Raw genomic sequence first — 27,356 nt, 5'->3', positions numbered from 1 at the left:
TATCCCTAGGCTCCGCCCCCAAATCTCTAGGAATTTCTCAACACACGAGTTGGCAACTGTATGGCCAAAGACTTTATTGCTGAATTTAAAATATTTTGTTTCCTACATTTCTCCCAAGTATAATCTCAAGGTAGCCAACAATCAATCCAATTAAAACACCAGTAACTGTTGTTAATAATTTGTCAGACTTTTAGGGTATGAGACAAAAATATTTGAATTCCATGGAGAAGTAAGACAGTTCTGTGTCTGTTGATCCATGAAGCGAGGAGAAAACAGCAGGCTCTTCCTCGGGATTGGAGCTGTTTTTAAATACAGAGAGAACGTTCATGGAAGTGACAATCTCTGCCAAATAACACGCTCACCTTCCAATATGATTTATACACTAGCAAAGGTATGTACAGTACTAAAAGCATATTATAAAGATGATGTGGCCCGTATGACTGACATGATTCACTGGAGTGGGACCTTGGAAATTCCAATGCAACACAGGAAGAACTCCAGCAAACACTTAGGAGTTTCTCCTTGCAGCCCTGAAAACAGAGGGCAAGGACACTGTGGATGTATTTCTCTGACAGCTTCTACAGCTGTTGGGCTGGTCACAATTTGACAGACAAAAATATGTGACACATTCTGCCATACCCTGAGTAAAGGTGCCTATGCAATCCTAAGAATACTTTCCTGGGAGTAAGCCCCATTGAATAGACCTGAGTAGGATTCTGAGTAAACCTGCTTAGGATGGCTCTCTTAATAATGGTACTGGTGTCCTAGGGTTGCCAGCTCAAGGTTGGGAAATTCCTGGAGATTTGGGGGGGGGGAGCCTGGAGAAGCTGGGGGTTTGGGGAAAACAGAATTGCTCTCATTGTCTTCTCTAGCACCGCACAGAATACTCAAGTCCCCTCAAAGGCCTGACGGTGGAGGGAAATATTGTAGACATTGTACAAAACATTATAAATTGTATTAACAAATTAATATTGTATTTAACATATATTCTTTTAATTCAATTGAAATTTCTTCTTGTATTCTCCTACGTTTTTATGCTCTGGACGTCAAGTTGGTCTTTAAGGCGCAAGTGGACTCGAATCTTGCTCTTCTTTTCCCCAGAAGAGCAAAGCTGCAAGCTACCGCTAACAGCCTTGTTATCTCTCCATACCTGCTCAGCATTTCATACACGATACATACAAGCACAAGACTGAAAGTTATGAACGTCTTTATTTCATTAATTTATTTTTAAAAAATTATACCCAGCCTTTCCTCTTTGCTGAAGGCGCCCCCCCCCCACACACACCGTTTGTTTGTTTGTTTGTTTTTAAACACCCAGCCTGATAAACACTTCTGGAGCATTCGCAAGACTCCCCACTGATCCTAATGCAAGGCCCCGACTGAAAGCCGATCCCGCCTCACCCGGGAAAAGGCGGTGCCAGCCACAAGCGAGAGGGCCGAGCCTGCCGCTTTCGGTCAGCTGACAGCGAGTACTCGGGGCCTTGGCACTCTGCTGGAGAGAAGCCGAGGAGAGGCATGGGGCTGCTGGGAGGATCCGTGTGGCTGCTGTGCGTCTCGACGGCGCTGGCTGCCTCCTCCTTACGCCAGCCCCGGCATGTGGAGGCGCCGCGGAGCGCGTCCCCCTCCGGCTCCCTCTGGCCGCTGCCTCGCGTGCTCCACATCTCCGCCGCCCAGCTGCAGCTTGCGCCCAAGCGCTTCCAGATCGTCCACGGCTCTGGGTCCTCGGCGGGGCCGCGCTGCTCCCTGCTACAGGATGCCTTCCGCAGGTGAAACCTCCTCCTCCTCCTCGTGGGGTCCTTGCGCTTTCCGCCTCGGGGCCGGGTGGCGAGGACGGGATGTGCGCTGCTTTCGCCCCGTGGCGCTGCGGTTGGGTACAAAGAGAGAAGGCTTGTCATAAGATGCCGGTTATCGTTGGCGTACCTTTTCCCCCCTGCAACTAATAACACGAAGAAAGCTTGGCAGTTTCTTGGCTTAAAGATGCTACCTTTTCTTCTAGAGGAGAAAAGGGTTTGTGCCATTCACCATTTTGTTTCCATTTTTTTTTGAGACTTCGCAGAGCACGAAGGTCTCCTGTTTTTGATTCCCAAGACCTGCCTGTTTGCATAGGTAGTAGCTTGTGTTTGTGGCAGCAAAGTTAAACAGGAGGTCGAGGGCCCCTTAAAGACTAACAAAATGTACTCCAGTATGAGCTTCTGCGAGTCAAAACTTGCTTCATCAGATGCACAGAAGTGTGCATCCATTGAGTCAAATAGAAAAGCATCAACAAAATGGATGGGCATTCTCCCTTTGCACCTGATAAAATAATCTCTGACTCAAGGAAAGCTTGTGTAGGAATAAATGTTGCGAGTCTTTAAGGTCCGGCTGGATTCCTCTTTTGCTTTGCTGATAGACTTGACATCTGTGACTGCCTGAGGTGCCTTTGTAAAAAGCTGTCAGTGCTAGAGGCCATTGCTGCCTCTGTGGTATTGATGGGAAAATCTCTGCATGTGAGTGCAGTAGCTGGTGGTTCAGAACCCTGAAAATGAAAAAGTTAGCAACCCCAGATGCTGAAAGTAGACCCTGCAGTGACCCTTACTAGGTGCAATACATTGAAATCATCCGATGCAAGAAGAAACTGAGCTTGTGTAGAAAGTTGCATGATGGGACAAAAGTTCTGTGTTAGTAGAAAAGGGAATTTTGGCAGAAATAACTTTCATCTTCTGTGCAACATAACACTCTGATAATTTGCACCTGCCAGTCATTCCCTTTTCTACATAATTATGAAAAGTACAGAGATTTGCTCACACCTGTAGTCTCAGCACTTGTAGTGGGCATATATCAGATTTGTGTCTTGTCTATTTTCCTCAACTTGTTTGGCTGATAGAAGAACATACCAATTTCCTGTTTAGCTACCGGTAATCTAACTATTCAACAAATCAGTGTGGATTTCTGTAAATATAGTGCCTAGCAACTACGATTTTTAAGATTCTCACCTGGATGGCCCAGGATAGCTCAGTCTCATCAGATCTTAAAAGCTATGTAGGGCTGGCCCTGATTAATACTTGAGTTAGAGCAGAACTACAAGTGACAAAAGGCACAGATTGGATACTTGTCAGCTTCCCTCAAGTTTTGATGGGAAATGTAGGCAGCTTGGCAGAATGTTGGACAAGTGACAGTTGAAAAGTCCATTGGACAGCAGTCAGAGAGCCAAGCTGCAAGACTAGGATGCCTACATTTCCCATCAAAACTTGAGGGAAGCTGACAAGTGTCCAGCTATTGTCAGGCGTCACTTGTAGTTCCGCTCTTAGAGAACATCAAGCAAGTCTTCGGTTGCTATGCAGAGACAGGCAGTGATACCTCTGTCTTTTGCCTTGAAAACCTTACGGGGTTGCCACAAGTTGGATGTGATTTGACAGCACATATGTAATTTCTACTGTCCAAATCTATGAAGATGCATTTTCATACAGCAATTTACACTTTTTGATGTTGAAGCTTTCCAACAATGTTTAAAGAACATGTCAAGCACCATAAATTAATTTGTGCTATTTGCTCTCTACCTGATTATGCAAAGTATTTAATTCATCCTGTGATGCTTCAGCATATTTGCTTAAGGCTGCTTCCACACACGTTGGATAACTTTCAAAACGCTTTAGTGAACATTTATAACTGATTTTCCATGTGTGGAACAAAAAATCCACTTCTAAAGGATAACTAAAGTGCATTGAAAGTGCATTATTCAACGTGTGTGGAAACGGCCTAAGTTTGGTTAAGTGATGAGTTGCAAGTTTACCTGATCTGCAAGACTATTTCCTTATGTAAAATCTAAGGTTCTTGACTGTAGGCAGATGATCTTATAAACAATAATAGGGTCATCTTGTTGGTGAAATCCACTATTCCAGGGTTATCTGGTTGGCAGGGTTTAATTGTTAGAAGTCAGACCCCTTCTCCAGTTGAAGAGCAAGACACTGCCAGGCTTGATATAAAACAAAATGGGTGCCAGCAGGGTAAGAGCTTGGGAAAATATTTTGGAAGGGAATCTGAGCAGCTGACTGACTAATGGCCTACTCCACACCCCAGAGAGATGAGGCTCCCAGGAAGCTCCTGGCTAATCTCATCCACACCCTACCTCACTTCCCTCATTTACCTTGATTAAGCACCACCTAACACTATTCAGCAAACCTGGTAGCTTTTCCTGTCTGGTACTCAAAGGGTCATCAAGCACCATTTACACCTATAGTCCACCTCAGGAAGGCCCATTAAGTCTTTCCCAAATTCATTACCCATCTCTGGAAAACCCATCAAGTTACTGTTTTGGGGGCGATGATGTCAGCTTGCCCTAGGAAGCATTTTGTCCCATAACTGGACTCCCTGTCCACCTGTGACTGTGTGTGTGTCTCTGGATCTGAACACATGCCCCAAAATCTGTTGGGGTCTCCTCTCTTCTCTGTGAAATCCTGGTTATTTTGCTGCTGCCCAGACCTCTGTCTTCCAGACTGGTAACCATCTCCTTCCCTGAAACTGCTTTCTCCTGTTTTCCTCTCTGATTTCCTTAGTTAGCCTCATATGTATGCTGTGTATGGTTTTCTGTCGGTTTGTCCTTTTTTCCCTCTTTTAATAAAAAAAACCTTTCTGGTTGAGCATCTGCCTGGCTTATTTTAAGAGTTCTCTTAAGGGAAGAATCCCCATAAACATAGGTGAAGAATCCCAGTTACCCCCTCTCGCTTCATCTCCTTTAAGCTAATTCCCCCAACTGATTAGGAGACTGCCTGTTTGGGTAACAGGGTTGCCATAATCCAGCACAACCTTATGTGTTCTAAAGCCTGTTCATTAAACAAGGCCTACTGTAGGCTGGATTGTGACCAGTTAGACAAGATGCAAGCAAAAACTTCCTAAAAACTTGATTAGAGAAGATGGATATTAACTCAGCTTTCTAACTGTCTTAACTTCAGAAGACTCTTAGAAATCCTCATGTGTTTAGGAAATTCTGGAGTATGTTTTTAAGATGCACAGACAGCTCACATGGAGAGCTAGACATTCTTGTGTGAATGCACTGAAGACACCAACTCGGTCTTACGTTTGTGCATAGTCGAAGATCTGTAGTCATGGGCATGCTGCCTTTCAAGGAAACTTGCCATCTGTTAGTAGCGTTTTACTTGAAGAATCATAGGTAAGATTCTAGAGTTCCCAGAACATGGTTTGAAAAACCACTGGTGTAAACCCTTCCAGTGAAGAGCTACTCTCTTAAAATACATTAAATAGATTTACTTCTTTTTATCTGGCAGTTTCTAGACAATAAATGTACAAGTCCATCCCATCCCTGCTTTCTCCATGTCCATTCACAGTGAATCAGAACAAGAAGCCCATGACACCAGTTTTAAAGTAACACCCATTCCACCTACAAAATTCAGTGGAGAAGCATAGCATTCCTATAAGTAAATGATGAATGCTCTTTCTCAAGATGCGTATGAACCTGCTTAAATTATATAGAGAGCCACTCCACTGGCCTGAACCATTCCTAGGAACTTCCCCTGTTCATAATGATGGTAGACTGAGAATATTTTATAAAATCTTTTCAGTTTTTTAATTCACTTTTAGGTATTATGAATACATATTTGGGTATTCCAAATGGCAGAATCATGATGACAAATCTTTAGCCAATACTGAGCTAACTGCACTTCAGGTTATTATTACTGCAGAAGAATCTGACTGTGACAAATATCCTGACATCTCATCAGATGAGGCTTGTGAGTATCTAACAGCGTAAATGTGTGTGTTTTAGTGGAACTTCTTCCTTTCCAGCTGATAGTTACAATATCCTGTAGACTCCACCTCTTTCATTTCAGACTTCTGCTTGCTTGCATATATTTAAACAGCACTGGTTTGTCAAGAACACACACAGTTTGTTACAGTCATCATCCTATTTAACAGTTTTCATTAGGTGTGATTTTGAATACAGTGGCTTGGCTCAGTTATTAAAGACGCCTTGAATATGATGTACTTAGTTTAATAGCTGTATTAATGGTACACAAAGATCGGAGTGCTAAAACATGGTAATAGACATTTGCATCCAGGTAGTCAGGATTAAGGGCATTCTTGATAACCAGATTTCCAATAAATAACATAGGCTCTGTCAAATTCAGCTTCAGAAGGGACCCATGTAAGCACTGAAGTGCCTTTTTATTTCTTCCCAATGCACATTTGGGAAGGGATGGGATTGCGAAAGGAATCTGAAAACAAATGCACCAATACTCTGTGCCTAGTTGGATAAAACATGACATTATCCAGGGGAAAAAAAGTTTGTCAAAAATTCCTCTGAAACCTGTAACAAGTGCAATGCTAAGAACAATTTCCTGGGAGTAAGCCCACAATGAATAGACTTGAGTAGTTCTACTTTAGGATTGTTCTGCATATGTGGCTACATTTCTCTAAACTGAGGGCCAAGCTACAAGTGACGAATGAAGCCATTCACGTGTCATTCGTCACTTGTAGATTGGCTCTGAGGTAATTGAAAAATTAGGACCCTTATTTATGTAAGCAGGAGTTAAGAGGTAACCACCACTTTTTGCTTTACCGTTAGACAGAGGTAGGCTCATTTTTGTCTAGCTCCTTGGCTAGCTGTTATTTGTAATTGCCAACAATTTCCCCCCCCCCAACCCTAAAACCCTCTAGCATTCAGAAAGAGGACGGAGTGGAGTTTCTCTTACTATGCTAAGCTTTGGAGCAGCCAAGAAACACTAGGGAATCCTATGTTGTTTCTCTTGCTCCATAGCACAATTCGAGACAAACTCAACCTTCTCTGAATCCTTAGAATCTCATACTACTACAGCCTGCTCTACAGCTTGTATGGCTGTTTTTGTTTTGTTTTTAAACACCTTCTGTGAGTCTACTGCATAAAGGGGGGGGGGGGTTCTCGCTCTGAACTCTAATTGAGCAACAGCTAATGTGAATCTTTTGTCCTGTCCCTGTCTGCACCAAAGCTAACTCTGCCATGAGAGGCTTCAGGGAGGGAAGTGGCTACTGAGCACTCCAGAGGGTCAAGGGAAGTGAACTCTAGTGTCAGGATTTATGGAGGCCTGCTGCTAGTGCCTCTCAATGCAACAGCATTGTGGTGCGTCCTTTTTTTTAAAAAAAGGCAAGGACAAAAATATTGTTTATAGGTTGCAGTCTTGTTAATCAGCTGGAGCACACAGGCCTTTTGTGTGCTTATTGACTGGAACATTAGCCTTCTAAGATGAAAAAGGACTTCAGTTTTCTGAAGGGTTATTATTTTTAAGGAAATGTTGCATTGTCTGTGTTTTAATTGGTAATGTTGATCAAGCATGACAAGCTTTGAAGCAGGAAAAAGACAAGTATATTCTGAAATAACATCTAATTCTGATACAACACACTTCCCCTTGCTATTAATGCCGAGTAATTACACAGAGCAGGCCTTACACAACTTGTGACTCAGGAAACCAAAAGCAGCCACTGGCAACATGTTGCAGCTTCCCTGAAGCTTGATTATCTTAATTGTTTTTGCCCCCTGCAGTTGGAGTCCAAAAACAAGAAGCTGTCAGCAGAGAGCAGACCACAGTGTATGCTAGGTGGACTGTGTTTGGCTTAGTAAGTCACAAATAACCTTTCTTCCTAATAAACTTTTGAACTTGTCTTGCCACAAAGTCTTGTGGACTTTGATGCTTAAGAAAATATCTGACAAATCTGGTTATCAAGAAAAATACCTGACAAAGGGAACTTCTTGAAAACTCATGCCTTGGAAATCTAGTTGATCTTTAAGGTGTTGCTGGACCAGATCTTGCTCTTCAGGAAAATATCTAGAAACCAGTCAGTTTTATCACCATGGCTACAGTCTTGCATACAGGCTGTATCAATTTCAGTTAGCTATGAACAGGCTGTGCGCAAAACTGTAATACAAACTGATCGCTTATATATATTATTGAAAGGTAGTTCTGTATTAATTGTCATTTTGTTTTAAAGACCAGCTCTATGTAGGAGAGCCTGTGGCTGTGCTGAAAGCAGGCAAGGTTTGGGGAGCATTAAGAGGTGAGTAAAGAAGAATCTCACTGCATGAGGCCCAAGGTCTATCTCGTTCTGTATCCCGCTTCCGAATAATTCTAAGGAACTATAAGTGGGAAAGGAAGGCAAAAGGTTTTCCCTATTCATAGTAGCTGGTAGTTCCCATGCCTAATGGCCATTGATAAATTTGTCCCCTGTAAATTTGTCTAATCCCCCTTTAAAACTATCTAAGCCAGTGGCAATCACCAAGCCACGTGGCAATGAATTTCATAAAATAATTAGCAATAATACTATCCGCTGCCAGTTAGAGTAGATGTGATGGAAGATCTACATATCCGTCCATTCCTGTCTACATTGAGAGGTGGGGGAGCTTTTAAAAAAAAGATGGAGGGATAAAGGAGCAAAGCCCCACCTCTGTTATTATCCCCTCAGATGTGCTCTGTTGCTTTCAGCTCTTCCCACGTTATTCACTTCTGGTGTTGGAATTTGGCTGGAAAAAAAATGCTGAAAGCTCCAGGGAATGACAAGCTAAGAGGAGGAAAGGGTTTTAGCTTGCATGCTACTTTTTTTGTTTAAAAATGACATATCTAGTATGTTGAGTTACCTCTGAGTCATCTTTTTCTAAACTTAATGTTTTCTCGTTTACAAATGTTCTTAGAGCATGATTTTTCAGTGTATATAATTATTGGCACCCTTGGCAACTTGGGCTCGTGGCCATTGGCAGATTGACACAACTTGTGTGCAATGGGGTATGTTCATCCTGGGAACATCCACATTCTGCATGGGTTGAATATAAGCACAAAAGTGTATTGTGTGAATCAGTCCTACAGTCTTGCTTTGTTAGCAATAATCTTTAATTTATGAGTAATTTATTCTGAGCCCTTCAGATATTTCAAGAAAGCAGTGAGAAGCCCCTTGTGTCCAAGCCTCATCTGAAGCAAGGAGAAAGGTCTCCCCATGGACCACATGAGTACATTCTGTCCCAGCATTAGAATACGCATCTGTCTGTATAGAAGATGTGCTTCTAGATGAGGTTCAGAGATGGAAAGCACAAGTCAGCTGTATTTCCTCTCTCATAATTTCCTTGGAATTCAAACGTGGCTATTGAATGGTTTTGATATTACTTTTGCTGATCATGGATTACAGTTTATTCTGTTTGACTTCCAGGTTTGGAAACATTCAGCCAGCTAGTATATGAAGATGACTATGGAAGTGTAAGTATTCTTCTGAATTTCCACAACCATGGTAGATTTTTCTGATTTTGACCTAATGTGCTGTTTGGTGCATCAGGGACAGTTTGAAGACTGCACCCTGTATAACAGAAGATGGTCACCAGGAGCTGGTTAAACTGGCACTTGAGAATCTGCACTGGCTTCCAGACTAGCTTCTTGATTTGACTTGATTTGAGGATGGTGCATGGTCACAAAACTTGGCTAGCCGTGTAGCATTCCATCTGTCAACTTTCATTTTAAAAGAAAGAGTAAGTTTCTGGTGCTCATGATCAGCTGAGACAAGCTTCAGAAAATGAAAGCACCGTAGATAAAGGAAGTCTGGATGGAGTTTAAGCTTCCATTTCAGCCATAGTTAAATGGATCTATTAAAGATCATTGGCAGGATGGTGGGTTGGTGAGTCTTACAACCTGCTCTTTACTGAAATGAGAGAATTCACCAGCATCGCAACCAAGCACATACCGCCTTAAGTATTTTCTTAATGTCTGTCAAGTTCTGCACATTGGGATTGCCCATAAATTGACATACAGTTCCCTTGGAGGGATTGCATGGTACGATATGTGCGTTGTTTTTTTCTGTATCTATTATAGTGCCTTACCAGAAAACTTACTATACCTTCTTTCTCTTTGTTTTCATAGTTCTTTATCAATGCATCTGACATTACTGACTCCCCAAGATTTGCTCACCGAGGAATCTTAATTGATACATCAAGGCATTTTCTGCCCTTGAAAAGTATCCTGACCAATTTGGTAAGTTGGCAGTTGAGTCAGACTTCTTTCTCCCCTGCCCACAGCCTTCTGCAGTAGACAGTATTGTAAATTCTTCCATACTGGAAAAAGAGCACTTCAGATAGCTAATAGGTATCTGTGAGCCAAAAATGCATGAATGTCTTGCAATATGTTGTGCTGTGATTACCCTCTAGAGCCCCTCATGTCCATAGCTCCCATTACTGGGTATGGCTGACATCACTTGAAAGCATAGGCTATGGCTGCAGTGAATATACCATGCATAAAAGATTTATACAAACAGAATTTTGTTTCATAACCAGGGCATTGAAAAGTTTGTCTAGGACAGAGGTAATATAACACGAAGCCGAATTCCCTCCTCTCAGCAAAAAGGCAGCAAATGTTATAGCTTAAAATAGTACTACATTTACTATCTTAAATGTTCCAACTTGCAATAATAATACATTTTTTGAGGGATGGCAGAGGTGTTCTTATTGAAGTCAGACTCTCTAATGAATGGATTTAGGAATTCTAATCTGCTATTATGGCATAGGATGAAGACTCGACAGCTGTTCTCTGTGTTAGTAACTACTAGTGTGGACATTATGGGAACAATCCTAAGCAGATCTAATTGGAAGTAAGTCCCATTTTATTTAATAGGGCTTACTCCCAGAAGAGCAGCCTGTGTACTTAAGACTCTGGCACTACAACGGTTTTTACCATTGTCCCAAATATTGCACAGTGAATCAGTTGTGAGAAGTAGCTTTCTGCTGATATTCTTTTCCACGTTCCAGATTCTTGCAGGAAAATCGAACAGCATATTGTGTGTATGAAGAAACAAGAAATGCTTGATATAGCGTCATTCAAGGCCGAACTAGATGAGATGCTGCAGTTCAGTTTTCTGACCTCCTGTCTCTTTAAATTTGTATAAACAGCTTAGGCAAGGGAGGGTATCAGGATCTCAGTAGTAAGGGCGGGTTTAATCATTCCGTTCCACCCACACCTTTTGCCTAATGTGAGTTGGCCTCTTGGAGAAGCTCTTTCTTTTTACATTTCCCTTATCAGGAAAACCAGCTCCTTCAGGGGCTTGTTTCAGATTAGGAAAAAGGTTTGCCATGATCCTGACTCAAATCTCCCTCTTCGCCCCAATTTTTAAAAAAGTAAATAGACAGGAAATCCAAGTGTGGATCTCCTACTCACATATAGATTGGCTCTTTGAATTTTAGTGGTTTTTCCGAAGTTGTCCAGGATGAATCATTTAGTATTTTTGTTCTCCCCCACCCCACTTTATGAAAAGAAGAGAAGTCTTGTTTTGAGTAGATAGTGGCGGCTTCTCCAGATGTTAAGATATGTGGTCTAGCACTGGAGAGTATGTACAGCTTTCAATGATTTTTTTTTAACTATGATAAAGCTAGGCAAAAAGGTCTTTTAGAAAGGGCTTTCAAAATGGACTAGATAAAGAAAGGAGTTTGTGCTGCCCCTTACAGTAATGTCTTGGGAACCATCCAATTGACTTTCATGACTAGCACAAGAGCTATTTACTCCACAAAGCTTGTGTTTATAGTTGTGCTTTCTGAGACAAATAATAGCTATTTTTTGCAAGTTAATTTCCCTGTTTGATTATGAGAAGTAGCAATACCCTCTCACTCTCTCTTGCTCTCTCTTGTTCTCTCACGGGCACACAGGAATTTCTGGCATGGAAGACATCTGTCTGGGCACACAGCCCTACCTTGGATAAACTACAGCATCTAGAAAGGTCCTTGAAGGATTACTTTGGCATCTGTGTTGTTCTATTACAATCACATTAATTGATTGCTTTTTTTAAAATAGAACCTTGGAAGTTAAGGTAGAAAAGCATCCCAGGGACATTTACTGGAAGCAAATATAATTGGAATTAATGGTACCTTATCTCTCTGTCTGTCTATTGTATTCTGCTTTTCTTCCCAGTGGGGACCCAAAGCATCTAACAATACAGAAAAAAATGCGACAGAAACAAACAGGAAAGGGCAGGGCAGACTTCAGAGTGCCAGGCAGGTCTGGTCTTCCTCTGCTAGCAGGTCTTCTGTCCAGATCCAGGCTCAGAGTCCAAGAGCAGAACCACAAGTGACAAAAGGCACAGATTGGACACTTGTCAGCTTCCCTCAAGTTTTGATGGGAAATGTAGGCCTCCTGGTCTCGCAGCTTGGCTCTCTGACTGCTGTCCAATGGACTTTTCAACTGTCACTTGTCCAACATTCCGCCAAGCTGCCTACATTTCCCATCAAAACTTGAGGGAAGCTGACAAGCGTCCAATCTGTGCCTTTTGTCACTTGTGGTTCTGCTCCAAGAGTCCTCCTGTTTCTGGGCACATCCAGGCTTATAAATACCTGAGAGATGCAGAGGAGAAATATGTGATAGGCCAAAGTCGCTCTCTAAAAACAACTTGCTTATGAATGGGGAGATTGGTAACCAAAATGCTTTTTATGTCACAGGATGCCATGGCTTTTAACAAATTCAATGTCCTGCACTGGCACATTGTAGATGACCAGTCCTTTCCTTATCAGAGTGTTACTTTTCCTGAGCTGAGTGCTGAGGTGAGTAACTGTCACACGGAACCTCGTGGAAATTCCATGCCTTTTTAAAAAGGAACTCTAAAGTTACACATTTGTTGCTACTTCGAAGACATAATGAGTCACAGTTGTTAATGTAAATGGTTTATTGGTTGGTGCTCCTGGATGCTTAGGACTGCCGCAGTATCCATGATCTTTTCCAGAATTTCCAGTCATGCTTCTTAATAGATAAGCACTATTTCAAGGGCACTGCTGCAACAGATCTGAGGATCTCTAAGATCCCTTCCAGTTAATTGGCGAAGAAATCTGGATATCTTAATATCTTAAGTGGTTAAGCAGCCCTATGAAAACAATATAATTATTTCAAAAACATTTCAGATTTTATTGCTGCCCTGCTGCCTGTCCCCATTTCCGTAGTAATTTCTTCATTTTAAAGTTCTTCATTTTATGTACTCCAGATAGCATTATTTATTTTCAGTTTCTGCTTGCTTTTCACTATCAGCTTTGTAACATAGACTGACAGCAGGCTTTAACTTTAGACCAAGGCTGTATCACACTTTTTTTTTTCTTGCCTTCCGGCCTTGAAACCATACCTCCTGGGATTTGTCCACTGGAGTTTTATTTCAAATGGTACCTGTAAAACTGCAGGCCTCCCCCATCCATGCCTTACTTTCAGCCTGCACACCTTGTGAGCCACTAAGCCGCAAGAGTAATGAACAGGATGTTGAGTGTTGCTGCAGGAGATTTTAATTCTCCACTGCAGTGGGAGTGATCTCTTGACAAGCCTGGGGCAAGTCACTCTCTGCCAAAATTACTTCACCATTGTAAAGAATAAATAATTTTTCCTATTGTGAAGATCAATAGGAATTGCCAAGTGCTTTGTGCTCTGGATTATATCCATCTCTGATGGCTGTCATGTGACTCTGCTTTTGGGTTTCATCTACAATTCATTGATTTTTTTTCTTGGTATCATAACGCATTTGGACACTTTTCACAGGGGGCCTATTCTTACAATCACATTTACACCCCTACTGATGTCCGTCTGGTGATAGAGTATGCTCGATTACGTGGCATTAGAGTGCTCCCAGAATTTGACACCCCAGGGCATACACGGTCTTGGGGAGAAGGTAAGATGCATATTATTCTGAAAAATTTATTGATAGTGAACAGGCTAGAGGAGATGGACCAGCGAGGGAGTTTTACCCACTCTGTGTGAAGCAAGTTACTAATGGAGTTCAAAAGCAGAATGAAGAGTATAATTTAAATCCAAAGCAAGTACACACTATGTGTAACTGAACTCCGTCCAAGTTTTAAGTGTGTCCTGCCAAATAAGCTGAGTATGACCTGAGATGAATAAGCTTTTAAAAATTATTATTGCTGTATTTGCCTTTGAACTTGCAAGATTCAAGTCCAGTAGCACCTTAAAGACCAATGAGAATTTCTGGAGAATAAGCTTTTGAGAGTCAAGTATCCTTTGTGTCAGATACTTGAGCTTAACTCTCCAAAGCATATAACCTGGAAAATCTAGTTGGTCTTTTAAGGTGCTACTAGGCTCAACTCTTGCTTGTCCCTGCAGACCAAAACTGCCTTTGAATTTAGTTGCTAATTAATTTTTTTGCACATAGACAAGAAACTCTACATACCATAATAAAATAGATGTGCTGCTCTCATAGCACACGTTATGCTATGGAGGTTCTGAAAAGTTTCTGATGTGAAATACTGCATGCAGCATTTCCACCAATGTCTGTGATCAAGGTTAGGAAGCTCAAGGAAATGGAAACAAATTTTCAGTAGCCTTGAATTCAGAACATAAGATGTTGATCTGTGGCGCCAAGCAAATTCAAACCTCTGAGTCATAATTTTCCATATCTGAAACCTGAGAAATTAAATTCACCCTGCTTTGTGCATCTTTAAAAGTTTGAAAAACATTATTCACATTTTTGATTGAACTGAAAAAAAAATGGTTTTGGAATAGTTTTTAAAACTAAGATAGGGAGCATGACTTTGTAAAAATAATGTGCATCCACTGAGGATATCTCATACATGTTTATTTGTTTAAGGACAGAAAGATATCCTTACACCATGCTACAATGGAGAGCATCCGAGTGGCTCTTATGGACCTGTAAACCCCGTTTTGAATTCAACTTATAATTTCATGGCTAAATTATTCAAGGAAATTAGCACTGTGTTTCCTGACGACTACATCCACTTAGGAGGAGATGAAGTGGACTTCACTTGTTGGTAGTGTGTGACATTTAACAGTTAAAATTATTAATGTGTCTCAAATCTATCTAGCTGAATACCATGACAGGGAGAGTAATATAATGGGATTCACAAAGACCCTTGAATGTGCACACCCTGGCTGTAGCAACATGCATGCATCAGAGACTAGTCCCAGAGTTCCCCTGAGAACTGTGATCCCCGAAAGCCCACACCAGGTGCCACTGGACTCCCCCTGACCCCGCCTCTGTAAAGGAAATCAGTTACCTGTGATAATGAGATAACCATTCATAGTCCCTATTCAGTCCCAGCTTGACACAGTCAAACTTACATATGAATTCCAATTCAGCAGCTTCCCGTTGGATTTTGTTTTTGAAAGGTTTCTATTGAACTACAGCGACCTTTAAGTCTTTGATGGAATGTCCTGGTAGATTGTGGCACCTGGCATGGACTTTCGGGGATCACAGTTCTCTTTGTCAGATGCATCTGGCGGGGAGAGCTGTGGTTCTCGAAGGCTTGTGCTGCAGTGGAATTGGTTGGTCTTGGAGGTGCTGCTGGACTCTTTTTGATTTTGCTACTACAGACTAACACGGCTAAGTCCTCTGAACCTTTACAGAAGCAAACTGATCTCCACATCAGAAGGAGCTGTTTGCATCTGCATATCAGAAGGAGATGTTTGCATCTACCCCGCCCCCCCTCCTCCTCTATATCTGACCAGTTTCTCTTTTTGCCCTCCATGCATCTGACGAAGAGAACTGTGATTCTCGAAAGCTTATGCTACAATAAAATTGGTTAGTCTTAAAGGTGCTACTGGACTCTTTTTGATTTTGCTACTACAGATTATCACGGCTAACTCCTCTGTAAATAAAATAAGTGAAGGAAGGGGACCAATACCACATCAGAAAACCACATCCATGCCACCTAAACCAAAGTGAAGCAAGGGCCACTGTTGCAACTTGGCTCAACAGAAGCAAACTGAAACAAAGAAATGCCTTGTGCTTGTGGCTGGATACTGCTTGGTTCTTTTCTGTGCCGTTTTCCTACTGGCTGAACCCAGCGCCTGGCTGCTGTGAGTGACACTCATTCTGTTGGGTTATAGCAGTGTCCCTTGCTTCACTTTGGTTTGGGTGGGATGGATATGATTCCCTGATATGATGTTGGTCCCCCTCTTTCACTTTGGAGTGGCAAGAGGCACCTTGTTCAGGGGCCCATCGAATTGGCCCTTGAAGTCCAATCTTGAGGAATCTTTAGAGCACAGTCAGGAGTAGGTCCCCTGATAATTTGGTGGAACCCACACACCAGATTGCCCCCAGATATTTTTCCATATGAAATAATGGAGACTGGGGGGGTCCTTCTTTGGGGGCCCATAAAATTGGCCCCTGGGGTCCAATCTTCATGAAACTTGGGGAGTTTTAGAGGACAGTCAGGAGTAGGTTCCCTCCAAATTTGGTAAAGTTGATTGATAAATGACACCCCCCAGCCCACCAGATAGCCCTCAGAATGACTTTCCCATCAAAAACAATGGCCAAATTTTACTGAATTTTTTTCTAAAAATTCAGTAAAAATTCGAGATAACTGGCTTTTGAGTCAGAATACCCAGATTTTACCAAATCAGCCAAAATTTGGTATTCGAATCCAAATTCCAAACCAAATTGCACACCCTACCCAGGATTGCAGTGTCCTTTCTGATAGCAATTGTATTTGTTACTTCCTCATGGCCTTTGTTTCTATAACAGGATTATCATCATGCTGTAAAATGTCTAATAATTATGCTAGCTTTATGACAAGCTACCAATCACAACTCCCAGCCTAGCTGATGCCAGGAACCCAGGGTTGAACATGAGGTTACGTTGTGTTTGCCACTTCTGACATTTATATCGCTTTGAAGGAAGGGAAGCCAGAAGTCTATCACAGGCTAGCATGGTAGCACCAAGCTTACAATGTACTTCCTTCCTTGTTCATACTTGACATCACAAGAATTGCCATGCTGGATCAAATGGCTTGTCCCTCTAGCTTAGTAAACGCTCAGTAGACAGTTGTAAGAAATACATATCTAGAACAGTTTGGAAGCAGGTCATAATTCCAATAGTCTTTTTATATCACCTGATAGATATAATTGCAACCTCAATATTCAGAGACCGTATGGTGGTCTGCAGAACTATTGACCTGCTAAGCTGTGTGTTGTCCACCAGGTACTTGGCAATCTCCACCACCACTTCTCTCTCTCTCTCTTGCTGTCCCAAGCAGGCAGCAAAAACAGGAGCTTTATCAAACTCCTATATTACTATATAGGACCAGTAGATCTCTGGCTGCTGTTGTGGTTATGAGACACTGCTGTGGCTGACCTCGATGTATGTCTGTGTGATCCTGTTGAAAAGCCAAGGATGCTGATTGCAGTCTTACATGCTGCAAAACTGAATACTGTAGGCAGATAAGATACACTATGAAATACTACTTTCTGTTGGTCTTGCCCAATAGAGTGTTTGTATTTTCCTTTTCCGCCATCGTTTCTCTTCAGCTGCTCTCTGTCAGTGGTAGCCTGGTGTGGAGGATGAGTCTTCTGATTTCTGCTTTTGCAGATTACGGGATTCTGGAACTGGTAGTGACACAGATTTTTACAGTGACTTTTACAAGAAATGTAGTTACGATTCTCTCTTTGTTTATAGGAAGTCTAACCCTGATGTGAAAGAGTTTGTGAAGAAGCAAGGGATTTGGTATAGCTACGCTAAATTGGAATCTTACTACATTGAAAAGTGAGTTTATTCTCTTTCATGCAGGACTTCTTACTGCACTTTCTCACTGTATTCTACTATAATAGTGCTGGCAATAAATCTTGTAGGCTAAGAGGAATTATCATATCTTTTAAACTTTCCAAGTGTGATGCTTGCATCTACTCAGTACTGTGCCAGACCTCAGTCTTAAGCACACATATAACACAAAGGAGACAGTAAAGCACAGATCTGACCTCAAGTATGCAACATATCTTTTATGCCTCCGCAAATGCTTATTTTTTACAAAAGCCTGGTGACTAGAACAGAAGGTGTTTTTTTAAAAACATGGTATAGTGCTTAAAGTGTCAGACTAGGATCTGGGAGGGGCAGGTTTGAATCCCCGCTCTGCCAAGGAAACTTGGTTGGGTGACCTTGGGCCAGTCACACACTCTCAGCCTAAATTACCTCACAAGGCTGTTGTGAGGATAAGATGGAGGCAGTGAGAATGATGTAAGCTGGTTTGGGTCCCTATTGGGGAGAAAAGTGAAGTATCAATGAAGCTGAAGAGTAACAAAGAGCCAGCAGAGAAGGCTAGGCAGGAAGGATAGATGTGAATGGAAGCTTCGGGATAAGGGATCTTTTTTAGAAGCTTCCCTCAGTGAATTATGCACATCTCAGTAGATACTCCATGTATGTTTTTAAATTAACTCTATTGTCAGAAGTTTCCATTCTTGTGTTTTCTCCAACTTTCCTCTTAGTGATTGGACAGCAAATCTAACTCATAATTTCCTGGAGTTTCAGGTGCTGACAGTAGTGTTATGTTCGTTTTTTAGAATACATTTCCCCGCCCATGATGGCAGATACCACCATCAGGAGACTTGATAGTGATAATTCCCCCCACCAAGCCATAGCCTGAAACACCCCTTAAAATCCTGTTCCTGGTGAACGGAGGACCCCCTGGAATAGGATTTGAGGAGACATTTTAAGTTGATGTGGTTTGGAACCAACACCATGAGATCCTGGAGCATACGATATTTGCTCAAATAAATACAGTCTGAGGGAAAATATTATCTGAACAAGATCAGTTATTTGTAAGAATACAAACAGAATCCATGCAAACATGCATGCCCTTTGAGTATACATTTTTGCTAGGGACTGGTGGAGTCCAGATCTCAGCCTAGTTTTGAATTCACTGCTGGGCCTGAAGCAAGCCACATACCCCCAATTACCCACTTTGACTGTGGTGGTTTGACTGTGGTGAACCTGCCTTTCAGAATGGTTGTAATGAGCGCTGACAGCAAATGAAGTGCTTTTTCTCTAAGTTCTCAAAGGCTTCATGGCAGTTCAGTTTTTCTTACAATTCTAACTCTCAGCTTATGATTTTAATCACTCTCCTACACCAAATCCTAACAACATTGATCACTAAATAGAATCTTTTGAGATTCTCACAAATATCTTTATAAACACATTTTTAAAACACACATTTTAGAGAAGCAGATTGCTGCAATGACTAGAACATTGAGCCTGGATGCAGGAAACACAGATTTCCTGTTGAACTATGAGCACTAGGAAACATGGACAAATCGCCATCTGTCAGCATAACTTCTCAAAGAATGGTTGTTAGCTGTAATTCAACACTCATGTCCATGATAGATGGCTGGAGAACAAATGCGGCTCTAAGATTCATTACAGTGAGCATAAAATCATATTCTACTTACTATGTGGGTATACATGAAAAAATATCAAATTTATTTACAGAAGTTGTGCATAAAAGCTAGTCAAATTCATTATTTTACTGATACAAAAAAGTACACATCACATCTGTGTCTCAAGGCTTACACAAGACGTATGCAGAAAATAATTGGTTCCATAGGAGAAGTTCCATTACTTTCATAACCTCTTTTGGAAGTAAATACATTACATTGTGGTTCTAGAAAGTTTCCGTTTCAGTTCCAGGAGTTGCAGAACAATCCCGTTTCATTGCTAGTTTGTTCTGACTGGGTTGGTTCTGGCTCAGAACTGATCCATTTGAGGTTTTTTTGTTTCAGGCCATTGAGCGTACTTTGGCAGCACATGCGCAAATGTATGCTGTTTTCAGGGATGGGTGGGTAAACGAGGCTCCAAGGCAGCTGTTGTATGTTTAACCAAAAACAACATCAACCATTAGTCTCCCTCCTAGCCTAAACAATTGATCCACTGAGTTTTTCCTCAAACACAACAACATACACACAACAATGGACCTGTAGAAAACAAGTGTTGGTAGGTAGACCAGCAGTAGTGGGGCGCTCCCAAGTAGGAGAGTGCAAAAGTGCAAAAAACTATCCTGCTTCATGTTCCCGTTTCCTTTTTCTGTAGTCCCAGTAACTTACTACCTTTGCATTCTGCTGTTCCCAGTTGGTTTCCTGTTTCCTTATTCTTTATTCCCACAATGGGAGGCAAATCCAAATCATTCCTTTTGATGCTCAGCGTTCTTCTGCAAAACGGCATTCTCATTGCCAATCTTCTCCATCACCCAAGTACTGGCAAGCAGGCAGAAGGATTGGCTGATTCCCTCTCCCCAACAGACCTGTGTTTTCCCCATAAGTTTTCCTTTTGCTGTGGGGGCAGGCGGTGAGGGGTCTGGAGACCAAGTGAAGATGGTGAAGGGTCTGGAGACCAAGTCCTATGAGAAAAGGAGAGGAAATGACTGAGGGGTGATATGATAACCATCTTCAAGTACTTGAAGGGCTGCCAAACAGAGCATGTCGTGGAGTTGTTTTCCATTGCCCCAGAAAGTCGGACCAAAACCAACAGGTTGAAATTAAATCAAAAGAGTTTTCAGCTAAACATTAGGAAGAACTTCCTGACAGAGCGGTCCCTCAGTGGAACAGGCTTCCTCGGGAGGTGGTGGGTTCTCCTTCTTTGGAGGTTTTTAAGCAGAGGCTTGATGGCCATCCAACAGTAATGCTGATTCTGTGAACCTAGGCAGATCATGAGAGAGGGGGCAGGAAGGGTTACATCAGTGCTTAGTTCTCATGACCCCTTCTTACATGCCCAGGGTAATGCCGATCGACACTTTGGGGTCAGGAAGCAATTTTCCCCAGGCTAGTTTGGCTAGGGATCCTGACAGTGTTTTGCCATCTTCTGAGCGTGGAGCAGAGGTCACTGGGGGTGTGGTGGGGAGGTAGTTGTGAATTTCCTGCAGTGTGCAGGGGGTTGGGCTAAATGACTCTAGAGGTACCTTCCAATCCTATGACTGTATGATTTTTTTGAAAGGGCAGAATAGGCAGAGTAGTCCAATGGCTCACAGGAATGAGGGGAGCAATCCTAAACAGGTCTATTCAGATGTAAGTCCCATGTTATTCAGTAGTGCTTAGTCCCAGGGAAGTTTCTTTCGAATTGCAGCCTTTGATTAAAGTCTCCCTTCCAAATGTTTTTGAAGCTGATAGGCAAGGAAGGGAGGGGGTCTCCCCTTGCAAGGACCTGATTAGTGGGGAGAGATGCATTCAAGCACATCAGTCTCATTCCCTCTTCCCGCCAACAGTGTTAGTTAATAACAAAGTCTCTCTCCCCTTGGAATCTGATTGGCACTGTTCAGGAAAATAAGCAGCTGCGCTGCCCTGCAAGGTGAGCCTGCCCAGTGTCGAAGGCAGGGCTTTTTTTCTGGGAAAAGAGGTGGCAGAACTCAGTGGGTTGCCCTAGGAGAAAATGGTCACATGGTTGGTGGCCCCACCCCCTGATCTCCAGACAGAGGGGAGTTGAGACTGCCCTCTGTGCCGCTCAGCGGCGTGGAGGGCAATCTAAACTCCCCTCTGTCTGGAGATCAGGGGGCGGGGCCACCAGCCATGTGACCATTTTCAAGAGGTTCCGGAACTCCGTTCCCCCGCGTTCCAGCTGAAAAAAAGCCCTGGTCGAAGGTATGAAATGAGAAGGGCTCATTTCAATTTAGTTCCCAGTTTTGGTTCAGCATTCCAGAAGCTGCTTTAGTGAGCCAAACCAGCAAGTTCTGTGTGTAGTTTTGGCTCATTTTTTCCATTATGCACACCCCTATTACATTGTCATTCTAAATTCAGCATGATTGAGGGGCTGTAGAGATAATCTAACAATAAATTGTACTCTTCTGTTTCTTTGCTTCCAGAATGTTGGACATTGTATCCTCCATTAACAAAAAAGCCATAGTTTGGCAGGAAGTATTTGATAATGGAGCAGAGGTAAGGTCAGGTATGGTCTTGTTTTGCAGTAGCTTGAAGCTGATTTCACATGTAAAATTACCCTGCTTAACTTCTGCAAAACTATTTGGGATGTGAACTAATCTAGGGCTGATTTTTATCCAAATGGTAAACAAGTAAACGTGCGTTACAAGAAAGTAGTGACTGTTCTTTGGGTCACAAAACTACATAGTATTATGGAGAAGATCATGTATGCAGCTTCTGCCAGTTGTCTTATTTCTAAGTTGTGCATTTCTGAAACTACATCTGGAATCTCTAAAGCACCTAATTGTGCCAAAAGCAATTTTTAAAAAGTTCTTGTTATCTAGGATGCAGTCTGATAATCATTTTAAATTTATTAAAATATGTTACGGTCTTTCCTAAAATAAAGAATATGGTTTTGCATTAAGAAAAGAAAACAAGTAGAGCAAATCATTTATAAAAGCCACATGCTTGAACATAGATAAAACTTCTATGATGAGGTTAGCAAAACAGGCTATAAATAAGTAAAGGACAATCCTTCCATCACTGGGTGCCCTGCCCACATACAGGGATCTTTACTGGGCTGAAAGCCGCTTTTTAAAATCCTATTCAGTGCACAGTGGCGTTGTGGAGAATGGGAAAGTCTGTGTACCACCTCTATCTCTGTCCAGCCGTCTGTGCAGTACAAGCTACTTGAACCTAGAACTTGAGTAACTTGCACTGAACAGAGTGAGAAGGCTGGAGGATGGAGAGAGACTAACCTAACTACTGTCCTGGTATGTTGTGTGCACGCATATCATGGGGCCAGTGAGAGAAACAGGACTCTGTTGAGCTTTGCAAAGACAGGTGTACTGTTGTCATCTACATAGCTAAAATCCATGTCTTTCAATCGTTTTGTTAGCTACCGTCAGATTCAATTGTTGAAGTCTGGATGGGGAACTTGTATCAAGAAGAATTAAGACAAGTAACAAAAGAAGGGCTCTCTGCAATCCTGGCAGCACCTTGGTACCTAGACTACATTAGCTACGGCCAAGACTGGAAGAAATACTACAACGTTGAACCACTCAGCTTTCTTGGTTTGTTGAAGTCTGTTCCTTGGACATGCTGTAATCAAAATTAAATATGGTTAAATCCTGTTTATTTCTCTGGGATAGTTGCATGGCCTGCTGTTATCACAAGAACATAAATGTTATCATAAGAAGCTAGCCGTACCGGATCAGACCAAATGCCCATCTAATCCAGCACTCTGTTCACGCAAGGGCTCACCACCTGCCTTTAGGAAGCCCCCAAACAGGAGGACCATTCGTGTTCCCCAGCAACTGATACAAAGAGGCATATTGCCCCTAGAAATGGAAGGAGAAGATACCTATCATAACCATTGATAACATAGCCATTGATAGCCCTCTCCTCCATGAACTTGCCCACTGCCCTTTTAAAGCCTTCCAAGTTGGTGGTCATCATCAGAACCTGTAGAAGTGAGTTCCACAAGTTAAATGTGTGCTGCTTGAAGAAGTACTTCCTTTTGTCTGTCCTGAAACTTTCCATTTATTATTTATCCACAATTTTCTTTCATCCATGTTAACACTCTAGTAAATTTGGTAGAAAGATTGTGTTCGACTTTGTTTCTTAACTAGACAAATCACATTACTTTTTATATTAATTGTCGTGTCATGGATATAACTAGAACTATAGGGGAACAGTTGCTAGATATGACCCAGAAAGTCATTCAAGATACCTTGCCCACTGAAACAGGGCTAGCCTGGCCCCATAACTAGACAGACTGCAAGGGGAGTCTAGAAGACCAGAATAGAATAACCTTGGAGAGGGGCATGAAAAAATGGAGTAACACAGTTGTATGGCCACGTGTAGATTAGAAGAGTTGTCTTAACTCATATCAGTATATACAAATGTACTGGCCCAGGTGCAGAGAGTGTCTGAGAATGGCAGGAATGTGTAACTTCACAGAAGTAAGAAATACAACCCAAGGATGGATGTGTTGGTTGAGAGCCAAAAGATATTCATAAATATGAGAAACTTGTAATCACCAATTCTACATACACTTTGTTAAAACTAGTAGCAGCAAGAATGAACTATTGTTACATGTTTCAAATATGGATAACCTTGTTTGGTGTACAAAGTCATAAGATAATAAGTTAGCTAAGGATTTGAGTCTTTGAAGCAGCTATTGTTAAGAGAAGAATTTGAAACCTTTCTCTTAATAACAGCATGATATGACAAGCTAGACTGATAGCTTCTTCTTAGGGTTCCTTGCCTCTGGCCTTTGTCTCTTCGGGTAAGACACTTTCTGGACTCATGTAATCGCTCTCCTTTAAAGATCTATATAGTTATAATGGATAGTATGATTTTCTATGAATTGTCTCAGATTGAATTTATTAGAATATGAGAAAAATGCTTTTCCTTTAAACACAGGGTGTGAATCACAGAAAAAGCTGGTGATTGGTGGAGAAGCCTGTCTCTGGGGGGAATTTGTAGATGCAACCAATCTCATTCCAAGACTCTGGTATAGTTCTTTGTTCATCGGATATGTTTATCAAAAATGTTCATTTTAATTTGATGCTTATTACAACAGTGTCTTAACAGTATCTTATGTACAGTATCTTGAGACTTCTGTTTTCTCCTTTACCTTCTCTCCTTGACCCAATGAATCCAGTAGTCTGGGAATGCCTGTTTGGCGATTGCATAGCATGCAAAGGATTGGATTGAATCTTCACATCAGTATCATTGCCCTACTGTTATATTAATCAATGAACCTCTGACCAAACAACATAATTCAGACCAGTGTGAGTTACAAATAAAGGAAGAGGTGCCTGAGCACCAGTAGTCTTAAACAAGAGAGCAGTTCTTCAAGGATAGCAGGGAAACAAGAAAATGAGACATTCTCACCTGTGGGAAGACTTGTAAGCATTTATGGTTGGATCCAGACTAAATTTTCTGCAGGCAGAATGGACCTTTCCTGTCTTCCTGCTCCCACTATAGCTCACTGAACTCCACAAAATGTTCCTGGAGGATAAGGAGACCCGGAGGAATGACACAAGGGGAGGGGGATCTGCCCCTTGAAAGGGGGAATAAACGGAAATTGCTGGCTTGCTTTCACAGACAGAATAATCACTTTCAATCTACTTGCAATTGGATTTTACTGTGTGAAAGTGCATTATTCACCATATGTGAAAGGAGCCATAGCCTGGGTGCATCCCTCTATCTTTAACATCTCTAGTTGACACCACTTGCCCTCAGCATGACCTCTGTAGTACTTCATGGGAGTCACTTGTTTGTTTTCCCTGTACCCACAGTTAGGGCACGTAACCGTCTTCTTGTAACCCAAATGTTCTCATTCATATTTTCTGAAGAAGCATGTGTCCCTGTTGGTTGCTATAACAAATAGAACATGTTTGCAATTAAATCAAATCATTACATTCTCAGGGAACATACTGCAAAACCTGAACCTACACACTTCATTGGCTTTTGTGTTGTAGACTTTTGTTTAAGGGTGCAGTTACAAAATTAAGGATTTTGGTTATTTCTATACATATGTAAAGATTCTCAACAAGATCATTTTCTTGTAAACTGGATGCCCAGAACTTTCCAAATGGAGGACTAATTGTTACCGGGCGAACAGCCACGGAAAATGGATGTCCACAGGGCCTGGTTGACAGAACTTAATTTGAATAGTGCACAACTCCCCTCAAGAGGCAGATTGTTGCAGCTGGTCTGTTCTTTCACAGAGAAAAGCAGATGTTCACTCATTTTGTCTGATAAGAAATCATACGCAGATTTTGCATTCTTCAGATTTTAAAATTTACATTTTTTTACCCACTCTTTGGTAACACTAGGCCTCGAGCAAGTGCTATTGGTGAGAGACTCTGGAGCAGTAAAAATGTGACTGATCTTGAAGATGCTTACACCAGGCTGGTTGAACACCGTTGTCGCATGCTTAGGTAAGAAATGGGGTAACCAATATGTTGTAGCTCAATACACCAATATACATCTTATCAGTGTTCTACCAGGCCTTAACAAATACTAGGTCTCTCCTGAGGAAATCACTTGTGCTATTCAGTATTTTTGTCAGGGTGAAATTTGAGGTGGCAAGCCCCTTACTAGGCAGGAACGTTATCAGAAGCCCTCTTCAACTTGAAGGCTGGGGTTCAAATGGAGAGTAACAGCTGAGATGGCGTGTTCTTCCTCATCCCCTAACTCTATCAATTGACAATCTCAGCTTCTTAGTATTGGGCCTGGTCCAAATACTGTAGTGTTTAGTAAAGCTGCTTTGAGGATGGAGGAAAAAATAGAACTCTGTATCTAACTCTAATTAAAAGATAGGTTTTAATTTCAAGTTGTTTAGGGCCTTTTTAAATGGGGGCTAAATTTCTTTATTTCCATCAACTTTTTCTCTTTATGAAACTGAGGCTCTTTCCTAATGGGATGTGAGGTGAGGGTGTTTTTTTTTAAAAAAAAATCCTTTATGTAAAAATCACTCTTTGCCAATATTTAGTTTCCAGCAATAAGACTTTTATTTCCACTGAGAATTATACACACATTCTCCAGAATTATGACAATATATAAAATCTTTATTTAGATGAGTGGTAAGCACTATGTAGCATATCGAGTAAAATCTTTGTTGTCCAGCATTCATGGGGATTGGGGTGGGGTTTGTTGTTAATCAGATGTGCTAGATACTCAAGCTTATTGCTCTGTCCTATCCTCTACCTAGTAAAATCTGCAGTGAACAAGCCCCACCCCAGTGGGAACACCATCCTCAATTTGGTAGGACCCTTCCCCTAGCAGTCACAGAGCTGTTCTGTGCAGCAGGCCAGCTGCCTGGGAGCCCTCCAGCAAAGCTGCCTTCCAACAGCTTGAAGAAGGCAGCTGAGGATGAAATCAGCTGTCAGAAGCATCAAGCTGACTGACTGGAGAGGCAAAAGTGGGGCACAAATGCATCCAACAATGTAGGGGTATGGTGACTAAAGTGGGGGGGGGCTTGCCCTCTGAGTGATGTCAGTTAACTGAGCATTTTGGGTAATCAAGTGCCAGATAAAACTCCTCTAATTCCTATCTTGCTCCTGTCCCATGCCTCTTTAAGCAATTAGATTTGGACAGCAATGACATATGCCTATGTGGGACAGTGAGATGCTATAAATCAGAAAGGGAAATGCTTTAAGTCTTTTCAAGCATCACTAGGAAACCACAAACATAACTCACCTGGCTATTTCCACCATAACTTGGCAACCAGTGGTAAAAAGCAAAGATCTTGAATGTTGCTTCAGCACAACAGTTCAGCAAGTCAATAATAACCATGTGTTATCTGAAAATCAATCTTTCTCTTATACAGGCGTGGAATAGCAGCTCAGCCACTGTATGTTGGATTCTGTCGTCATGAAGTGAGGGATCCATAATGCCTATAAGGATGTGACATTACTAGCAGTGCCTTTGGGTAGGGAAACTTGTACATTCCATCAAATGTTTGTACTGGAGCCATCAACTTCAAAATGCTGGAATTTTACTTAGAATTAAATTTTGCACGTTTGACAGGGAAAAATTCTGTTCATTAGGTAATTTAAAAATAAATGCTAATGTGTTTATTTAAGCCAGTAGGTTTTTATGAAATGTAACTGATATTCCTGTACAAGTATATAAAATAAGATGATACATTCTTTCTTTAATAAATGGACTCTTCCATGAAAACACGTCAGTTCTGTAGCATAGCAGTTTCTTAAAATAATAGAAAGCATTTGCATTATGCTT

The 27,356-nt window shown here is 41.7% G+C and overlaps 1 protein-coding gene across 1 annotated transcript; it reads left to right on the top strand.

Moving 5' to 3' along the window:
- The first annotated feature begins 1,465 nt into the window (after positions 1–1,465).
- HEXB (hexosaminidase subunit beta) lies at positions 1,466–27,303 on the top strand. Its single transcript, XM_054987417.1, has 14 exons — positions 1,466–1,766; positions 5,575–5,723; positions 7,954–8,019; positions 9,160–9,206; positions 9,861–9,971; positions 12,419–12,520; positions 13,494–13,623; positions 14,557–14,737; positions 17,383–17,469; positions 21,545–21,617; positions 22,498–22,672; positions 24,027–24,117; positions 25,448–25,552; positions 26,944–27,303. Exons 1-14 carry the CDS (start codon positions 1,516–1,518, stop codon positions 27,005–27,007), a joined length of 1,632 nt encoding a protein of 543 aa, XP_054843392.1. The 5' UTR covers positions 1,466–1,515; the 3' UTR covers positions 27,008–27,303.
- The last annotated feature ends 53 nt before the right edge of the window (positions 27,304–27,356 follow it).

This window comes from Eublepharis macularius, chromosome 8 (assembly GCF_028583425.1).
Source record: "Eublepharis macularius isolate TG4126 chromosome 8, MPM_Emac_v1.0, whole genome shotgun sequence".
NCBI lineage: Eukaryota > Metazoa > Chordata > Lepidosauria > Squamata > Eublepharidae > Eublepharis > Eublepharis macularius.
Note: the sequence above shows the minus strand (reverse complement) of the source record. Positions and strands in the feature narration are given on the sequence as shown.